This window comes from Trifolium pratense, linkage group LG1 (assembly GCF_020283565.1).
Source record: "Trifolium pratense cultivar HEN17-A07 linkage group LG1, ARS_RC_1.1, whole genome shotgun sequence".
Lineage (NCBI taxonomy): Eukaryota > Viridiplantae > Streptophyta > Magnoliopsida > Fabales > Fabaceae > Trifolium > Trifolium pratense.
The window spans coordinates 11,372,803-11,382,706 of record NC_060059.1 but is presented as its reverse complement, the minus strand read 5'-3'; the positions used below and the strand labels follow the sequence as shown (position 1 = coordinate 11,382,706).

The 9,904-nt window shown below is 33.0% G+C and overlaps 1 protein-coding gene across 1 annotated transcript; it reads right to left on the bottom strand.

Moving 5' to 3' along the window:
* Window positions 1–434: 434 nt before the first annotated feature.
* LOC123920046 (protein TRANSPORT INHIBITOR RESPONSE 1-like) lies at window positions 435–3,524 on the bottom strand. Its single transcript, XM_045972175.1, has 3 exons — window positions 2,838–3,524; window positions 1,761–2,253; window positions 435–1,644 (listed from the first exon to the last, which is right to left on the bottom strand). The coding sequence occupies exons 1-3, from the start codon at window positions 3,299–3,301 to the stop codon at window positions 853–855; spliced, it is 1,749 nt and encodes a 582-aa protein (XP_045828131.1). The 5' UTR covers window positions 3,302–3,524; the 3' UTR covers window positions 435–852.
* Between the last annotated feature and the right edge of the window lie 6,380 nt (window positions 3,525–9,904).

The following is a 9,904-nucleotide window of genomic DNA, read 5'->3' as shown; positions in this document are numbered from 1 at the left end:
TGATTAGTACGAGTACTACTCAAACAACACCAGAGATACCATTTGCAGGGAGGTTATAAGACACATCTTGTGTTGGGTTTGGTTTTTTACCCACTGTTTAAGCTGAAGCTCCCGTGAAATACGACAACCAGTTTTGGTTCCCTATGATACAAAGATATTCGATTTTGGTACGTAACAGTCCTAAACGAATCTCGCTAACCAGAAAGAAAAAGTCTAAGAAGCCTTATTGCAGTTCCAAGAACAACAGACAATAGAGAAGAAAAGAAATCTTGCATTTTCAAATGAAAAATTACCACTTCAATTAGTAAAAAGGAAACTCCATTAATTAATTATTGATTGATTACTGGTGGGATGCGATGGCCCATTTAGCCATTCCAATTGTACCTTGCATAGTTACATGAGAGATGCATCAACATTGCAAATAAATGATGATGTACTAGAATACATGGATTTTATTCCTTTGCATAGGTCAATAATAACAATGACCCCACCAATATCTTAATACTCGACCAAAGTATCATGCATATAAATTATGCAGAAGTCATTGAAAGATAATAATACAAAAATAAATAATTGAACAAGTTTAACAACTCAATCTCATGTCCACATACAACAACAAAGTTCCGGTTTTATTCGTGATTATCTAGTAGCTCAGCCAAAAGTTAAAAATGAATGGCAATGGAGCTCAAGCTTTCTGTATACCCACCCTCTGCTGTACCTTGCTCAGCAACCAACCATAACAGAAGCATAGGACGGTCAGCAGTTTAAATTCACTGTAGGGTACGTTGAGCATGTACCTGCCATCAACAAGTCACTCATCAAATGTTCTTCGTTATTGAGTAGCACAGTCATTCAAGATATGCAAGAATCATCTTCCATTGTCCATACATAACCAGGCATGTCCAATCTAGGCCCAGAAATGGTCCTGTATATGTATAGCTTCTCAACAGGACTGCTATCTGGCCTTGAATCTGGAGGTCCTCTTTCATCAATGACTTCAACATTGAGCCTGGGCAACTTCTGTCCCAACAGTTTACATGCTCCAAAACTCACTGAGCAAGAGGACATCCAAAGGGATCGCATTGTCTCCAACTTTGCAGCGTTGGCTAAAAGAGCTTTGTCACCAAAGGGGCAGTCCCTGATCTCCAGCTTCCTAAGGTTGTCACACCCAGACAGCACATGATGGAGTCCCAGATCACTATCTCCAGCAAAAGCCACAGAAAGCATCTCAAGCTTCTTAGCATGAGTCCCAATATACTCAAAAACACGGTCAGTAAGAAGCCCTGAAAGGGAAAGGCGCTGAAGGCCCTTACAATGCTCGACAATAGCTCCAAAACCAGCATCCAAAGGTTGAAGGGTAAGATAGTCAGGAGTTCGAGGCTCAATAATACAGAGTCTAAAACGAGTCATATTAGGCCTGTTCCGAGCAATTATATTTAGTGCCGCATTGGTCATTTGACGACAAAAATATAGAACTGAATGGAGCTTGGGACAACCTTCAGACACAGAAACAAGGCCCTGCTCAGTCAGTGCTACATTTAGTTCCAACCCAAATGGGTCCGAAGGAAACACTCTCAACTCCCTCAGGTCCTTACACGTTGCAGCAAGCATGTCAAGGCCAGCATCTTCTATGTAATCCAGCACCTACATATTAGTAATAACCTTAATCAGCATACATTTACAATGCAATTTTGTTGCAGTGAACCAACATACAAACATAAACATGCTTTAATGGAACATATTATATAAACCATACATACCCATAAGCGCTGCAAACTCTGGCATTGACCAACAAGCTTGATAAGATCCGGGCTTTGGATTGTAGCATAACTCAAGTTTAGTGAAGTGAGTCTAGAGCATACTGGATATGCTGCAGGAAGGTAGGATGGGAGCACATCCCAAAAGCCGGACAAGCTCTTCATTTGCTTGCACCCAGAAAATGCTGTTGTCAGGTTTGAAAAGACATCTGGCCGCATCTCGCTCGTGTAGGCTCCAGTACCTAACTCAACCAGCTGAGGAGCCCCACGAAGAAGATTGGCAAGCTTATCAAGGGGCGCAGCACGATTGAGGCGGAGAGTCTGCAAGTTAGGACACCTACTAACCAGGCGCTCTAGTGCAGGAAAATTCACCTCATTTGCTAAACAAGAGATGTTTAGAGAAACCAATGATGTGTATGAATCAGGAAAATGACTTAGCCAATGACCACAAATGTCCTCCACTTCACTCTCCCGCAAGTCCAACTCCCTCAAATTCCTACAATTCCCATAAACACCCAATAGATTAGTTAATAACACCTTAAAGGGTCACACTAGTTCATAAACTGAATCTTCGAAATTAGACACTAGGCCATTGACACCAACATCAACAATAACCCAATATTTACATTTACTTGTCTAACATTTTAGATACACCCCTAACATTCATAATACAAAAAATCAGACAAAAATTAAACTAAGATTCACATTCACATTAAAGTATCTCTAAAAAAGCCTGTTAAAATAAATTATTAAGTTTTTCAGTAAAGCATTTAGGACAGAAAACATTTCTTTTAATTAATAGTGAGTCCTTATAATTTCTAAAAATGTCTAAATATTTCCTAATCGGTCCATATTAAAAAAAAACAAAAAATGTATATTATTACCAAATATAATCTTAGATTCTAGATTATAATTTCACCTGTCAGAACTCAGAATACCAAATCTGTATATCATTTCCATATCATAACCGTACAAGTGTGAAAATCTGAACAATTCATTTCACTTAACAGTCCTAAATAAATAAAAATGACAAATAAAAAGAAGAAAGATGGGAGAGAAAAAGAGAAACTGTAAATGAACCTGCAATTGGCAGCAATGGCAGCAAGTCCATCAGTAGTGAAACCTTCACAAGAAGTAAGAACCAAAACAGTGAAATTCTTAAAAGATTTAGCAATAAGATCCAAACAATCATCACTAATTATCATTCTCTTAAGCTTAATCTCTTCCAAACAAGGATAAGCAACAGCCATAGCTTTGATCCAAGGACAAACATAACCACCCCAACCTTCAGGTACTAAATTGAAGTCAGCAAAGTGTGGTTTCCCTTTCAGTGTTATAGATCTCAGTTTCGGAAACCGTTTTATCACCATCGCCGGACTCACCGCATAACAGTTTCCGACGAAGATTCTCTTTCTACACCACCGCTCGATCTCGTACCATGATTTACATACCAACGAGATCGAGCCTCTGTCAGTTGTTGATTCAATGAATGAGAACACATGCTCGAGAACTTCTTCGGGGAAAGAGTACGCTACTCGTTGCATAACGACGTCGTTTTCTGTATTATTACAATTACAATTGAAAATGGAAAAAATTGTGGTAAAGTACGAAAGAAGAATAGAGTTAGATCTGAAATGCCATTGATGAGGTGATGAGTTCTATAGAGAGAGAGAGAGAGAGAGAGAGAGAGAGAGAGAGGATAAGAAATTTGTGTTGTGATTGTACTTGTTTGTATGTATACACGGTGGTGAGGTTAGAAAGTAACTAGGGTTAAATAGGTGTTGTCGTGAGGTGATGGGAAGAGGTTTCTGTGATTGGAGAGTGTTGTGACGCGTGGAGATGAGGTTGGTTAGGACCGTTGGATTAATTGTTGAAGATTTGAGAGAAATGAACGATAAGGATGTGGTTTTTTTAGATGAGGTGTTATCATGTCTATTGTAATGGTGTGTGGAAGGGAATCTTATGATTTGAATTATATGGTTTCATCATGAATTGCAAGTGGGGCCGCTTTTTTTTTTTTTTGTAAGATTAAGGTATCAGTAATAGTTACACATGGCAATAAAACTCATACCCGCGAGTACCAACCAAACCATACCCGCTTTGACGGGGAAAACCCGAGTTGATTGGGTTTGGGTTCGGGTTTTCCCCGATTTCAAAAGATGAGTTTGGGACGGGTAATTGGTACATTGATACACATCCCGAACTCGTCCCCGAACCCGCCCCGCTTATACTAAAAATTAGATTTCACCTCTTTTAAATTAGAAACGCTTAAACAATCTCTTAAATTACGTTCATATATTTATTTTTTATTTTAATTTAAGTATTATACAAACCATTTTCTCTATATTTTTTTTTTCTTTATTTAAAAAAATATTGTTGAGAGAAAATAATTTTGGACATTTAACTTTTTTTTTAATAAAAAAATACTAAAATATAATCTACATTCATGTAGAAAGAGGCGTAATGGGGATACCCGAAACCCGATGGGGATACCCGATCCCCGTTGGGTATGGGTTTGGGGTTATCATTTTTATCCCCGCTTGAATTTGGGATGGATTTGGGGAAACCCAAACTTTATGGGTTTGGGTTTGGGTTTGGGGAGGGCAAAACCCGTCCCCGTCCCGCCCCATTGCCATGCCTAGTAATACTAGTAGTGGTATTTTTGTCCAAAAAATGTACTAGTAGTAGTACTACTAATTAATATTACTAATAATTTACATAAAAGGCAAATTATATGAGGAATTGTGAAAGGATTGTATAGTACACTGAATTAACAAAATTTCAAGATGGTATCTTTATTTTTGGTGTTTTATTTACAATAAGGTGTGGTCATGATATTTTTATTTTTATTTTTTAGAATGGAGTGGAGTATATCCACAAAATCTATCTCAATTGGCATAAATATCGAAATTGCTAGTGTTAGACGTCAGAATTGAGGTTCAAACTCCGATTACTCCATTTTTCACACTAGACCAAACATCATAGTGACTTGTCATTATATATTTTTTTTTTTTAAGAAGCTAAATATATTCACACAAAATCAAGTATAAAGTGTACCATTTTAGGAATGGTCAGGAAAAAAAAAGTTATTGATGCAGCTGAGAATGTTATAGTTCAAGTATTGACTTTGTGTTATGAAATATTGTGTGCTAGAAATAAAAGATGTTTCGAAAGGACTCATGTTGATGTGAATATCATTGTTTAAAATACGGGTAGAACTATTTTTAATTTTAAGAATGTTAGTTGAGTATTGTTGAAAATTCTAAGTGGAGGTCCAAATATACCTATATTTGATGTTCATTGGATAGCCACATCTAGTGTTTCTTATAAGTTTAATGTTTATGCAGCACGTCCAATTGAGGAAAGTAAATGGGGAATTGATGTTGTGTTGAGAGATATGTTGATGGTGTCGTGGTTGCTGCTGCTAGCTTTTGACAAATCTTTTCATTACACCAGATTCAAAGGTGACAAAAGTTTTAGCTATGCAGAAGGATTTGAAATTTGCAAAAGATATACCTTTTTTGAATCTTATAACGGAATTAAATACTTCAATTGTGGTTTTGACGACAATCAGTAACAATCTCTTCACAATGAGTTCACTGAGCTCTCATCACCCTTTTTTATCCCCCTTTGGTTCTATTATTGAATATTGTATTAATTTTAATGTCTTTTATACAAATTAATTTTAATGTTTTCTTTCATAGTTTAAATTTTGTTCATATTAGACATGAAGCTAATTAAACTGTCTATTATTTAGCTAAATATATACACTCTTTACAATTCGGACCGAAATTCTGGCACACAGTGGACAAATGTTGTGACAAATGCTGCAACAGTTGTCTAATATAAATCACGCTGAAAACTAACAGAATAATAAAGAACACAATGAGTTTGTTAACCTGGTTTACTGCAACATCATTTACTCTGGGGAATACCAATCCAGGAGGAATCCACTATTAGTACTAGTTCTAAGTTACCAGCAAACATCCAAGTTTACAACTTATCACCTAGCTACTGTCCGTGCTAACTCTACCTAGGAACTCCTAGACATGATACCCCGTCTCACTCCCTAACTATCACACAACCTATGATATGAACACAGTAACAATCTCAACGTGAAGATACTCTTCAAGACACAAATTCTAACTCTGTACTTAAAAGCTTAAGAGTAGGCACAGAACACTAACCTTCTTGCTTAAAAGCTTTGGAGTTAGTACACAACTTACAACTCAAAACCCTAGTCCTGAGCTTGCATCAAAGTGACACAAGAAATACTCACAATTAACAAAGAACAATCTAAATCCTAAAACACACGCTTTGTCAAAACATGGCTTAGATGATTAAAAAATAGGTTTAGGTCTTCATATATATATATATATAGCCTGAGTTAGCATGAGCTTGTTGCACAAGTAAAGGCTTCAAAATACAGCTGAAATTTGCGATGGTCAACTCACAAGATTTACTCTAAAATAATTCTTCAAGAAAGATTCACTTCAAAAAATATTTGATATTTGATGCATTCCAAAAATATTGAAACATATTTTTGGAGTGAATAAAATAAACAAACCGTCTTGTGTAACTTGCAGTGGAAGACGCGTCTTGACTTGTTGGATGAGCATGAACTTATTTTTAAATCAAACTTCAAAACGATATCAGTAGAAAAATAATACACGCTCTCAGGTGACATATGTTATACACACATGCTACGACATCCTGGTCAACAACTGGCTATTATTTGTTTTTACAAAATTGTAGCCAACATTCAAAATCCAACAAAGACTATATAGGAATTGTTCTTATATTTTTTTGCCCCTTATTAGGCATGAATTGTCCTGCTTAATACCTATAATTTTGAGTTATTTCTTATAATAAATACTAATGATATATATATATATATATATATATATATATATATATATATATATATATATATAGTCAATAATAGCATTTAATCTCCGAATATTTTATAAAGTTCATGAAGTTGCGAGTTTGGATAATTTTAGTAAAAAAAAAAGTCTGATAGAACCCCTTTTATGGTTTGTGTGCAATATTGCACATGTTAGAGCAACCAAAAGTAGGAATGTTTTATTAAAAATAACAATTATATAATAAAAAATTACGCATTTAATATAAAATGCACAAATTTCAATACAAAATTACTATTTTTTTTTTTACAAAAGCAAACTTAATTCATATCATTCATCAAATATATAGTGTTCAGTACAATGAGGAATCGACTCAAATATAGAGCGACTAGATTTAGATTATATGAATCTCTGTTACAAAATTTTAATTTTTTTTAACAAAAGATGAATTAAATATGAATTTTTTAGTTTTTTGCACATGAAAATTCATAAATAATTTATCGTATGTAAAAAATTCTAAATTTTTATCAGAGATGTTCTTATAATATTATGAACATGAATACAAAAAATCATTCAAAAATGTGAAAGTATACACGAGTTGAATGAAATGTAAGGACTAAAAACATAGAAGGAAAAAACTTTAAGGACTAAAAAGTGTGAAAAAAATCTTTAGAGAATAGAGATCAAAAACATATTTAACCCTAAAAAAACTATATTTTACAAAAAAAAATTTTGAAAATTAGTCATAAAATGTTGATATTAGGCGAATGAATGAATGAATGAAATTATGAAGGGGGTGAATGAAAATGATGATGATAACATAAGCCGTCCAATCATATGTGACTGTTTTCATTCTAAATTCTGACAGTGAGATATTTGTTTTCACAATGTCTAAAAACTCATTAACCCAAACAGTCGGCCAATCTACCCATAGCCATAGGTAATGAATTGAAATGACTATAGCTTCTCTTTTAATCATCATTTTTCCATTATTTACTTTTAGTTCATCCAATCTTTAATATTATTTTATTTTTTTAAATTTATTGAAAATTTAATTTATTTAGTTCATATTATTGACTAGATACATTAGATTTTAAATAAATCTAAAAAATAAAGTATGTCTTATATTAAGGACCAAAAGGAGTATTACGAGACTACTAGTAGAGTATGAATCAGTCATCTATCATACTCCCGTTTGCGTTTTTTTTATAAGACTAATCAAAACAAACAAAAAGGAAAAAAGAAAAAACGACCGCATCGTTTCGGAAAATATCTAAAAAATCTTTTAGAAGAAATACGTGGATAGTGAGATTGAAATTATGGAGAGGCTCCAAAATTGGCTAAAATATCCGTACAAGTACTTTTTAAACTTAAAAGTTTTATTTACCTCATAAGAAGTGATAATCTCTTCACTCCAAATTTGTTTTATAATGAAAAAAAAATCTGTTCACATAAGGTAATACTAGTAATCTAGCATAGTAATTTTTTCGGTCTTAATTATAAATAAATATTCACTTTTCAGAAGTATCAAATATAGTTTTTATGTATTATTATAAGTTTGTCAATGTAGTTTGTGAAAAAATATAGTTTATAAAAAATTAAAAATACAATTTTCATTAGTAGAAACTAATAAAGTAACATAAAAACCGATTTATTTACATAAACTCAAAAATAACTTATTCCAAAATCCTAATTAATGTATCCGATTGATAATAAAAATTATATCTATACATCAGTTATACAATTTTTTTTAAAAAAACATTTATTTATAATCAAGGCCTGAAGAAATACTAATAAAAAGTTCACTTCAAACATTACAAAAAAAGAAGTATAAATAATCATTGCATCAATCTCTCTATCTATCGTTTATAAAACAATAAAAAGAACGAACTTAGTTGTCTTGCACGTATACCCATTATATTATCAGCAGTATATCGTGATTAAGATTTAAAGATACCATTAATCAATTGAGATAATTAATTAATGGGTTTAATATTAAGCCCACGCACGGTTCTCCGGGATTCTCTATCCTTCCAGTGGAACTGGCTTGGACTTTTATTAGTATTGTGTACCATTGTTTAAGGTACTCTCATTATATTGATGATTAGAGAAATGTTTTTGAGAAACAAATGCTCTCATCCAAGTTGAAATGCAAGTGAAAATAGGATCAACTCATATGAAATTAATTTGTACAAATATTACCATTATTTATAATCTTATTTGATCATGAGGTTCTACCAGGTGAAATGTAGGTATCATCTATACAATTGTGTTTATAAAAAGAATGTACCTGCAAGACACTTCGACGCTCCAATATAAAAATGTGAAGTGAGAGGTTTTTGAATAAGATACACAAGCCCTTTTGTATAAAAGGGTAGATACAAATACAAGCATCTAATGCTGAACCACGACCATCAATGTGATGGTGAGTGTAACGGTCTCGACATTGATGAATATTAAAATTTTTGTCTTAATGTTATGATTGACATTAAAGACCAATCTTGCTCATTAGACCGAACATGGCAGATTGGACCATGGTTTAACCCAGGACATTACAAATTGTCTTGTAATTCAGTCACTTGTTTAGTAGTCAGTACCATCCTTTTACATATCAAACGCATTCATACTGAGAATATAATAGAAGTTATATATATATTAAGAATATAATAACATGTATTTAAATATATTTATTGCAAAAGCTATGATAAAACTTTTCAAAATAAAAACTATACACAAATTAAATACCAACAAAGACACTAGTTGAGGATTCAAAATTTAGATTTTTTTTTTCTTTTTTTTATCAAATGCAATATTTAAATTAAGTTGTTAATATTATATTTTTCAGTACATAACTTTTATCATTGATTCCTTAGCTAGTGTGGATACTGATTAGTGATTAGCATGACTCAAAGAACTTTTCATATTTGTATATATATTCTTAGCAGTCTACTGTTGAGCCATTAGTTTAATTAGCTTCGATTGATGAGAGACATTATAATTAAAATTATTGTATTGGCTTGCTCGTGCTCTTGTTGATTTTGAAGAATATAATATTTGATTTATAATGTTTAAAATGACTTGGGTTTCTTGTTTTGTGGAAATCCTCTCCTGTACACGTGAAGTGGTGCAAACCAAGGTCGACGATGAAGAAGGAGAAGACAAAAAAAATAAATTAATTAAATGAAATAAATGTAGGGGAAGAGTAGAAGCAACTATAAGAACCCTATGGTGTGTGATAGATCGGAATGCATGGCGGCACACATGCTGGTAATATCATAAATG

Excerpts from the sequence above, each read along its gene's own strand:
- LOC123920046 (XM_045972175.1), bottom strand. The coding sequence starts at position 3,301 with ATGCAACGAGTAGCGTACTCTTTCCCCGAAGAAGTTCTCGAGCATGTG. Across the intron at positions 2,254-2,837 it reads GCCATTGCTGCCAATTGCAG|GAATTTGAGGGAGTTGGACT; the intron begins GTTCATTTACAG and ends TGGGAATTGTAG. Across the intron at positions 1,645-1,760 it reads AGAGTTTGCAGCGCTTATGG|GTGCTGGATTACATAGAAGA; the intron begins GTATGTATGGTT and ends ACTAATATGTAG.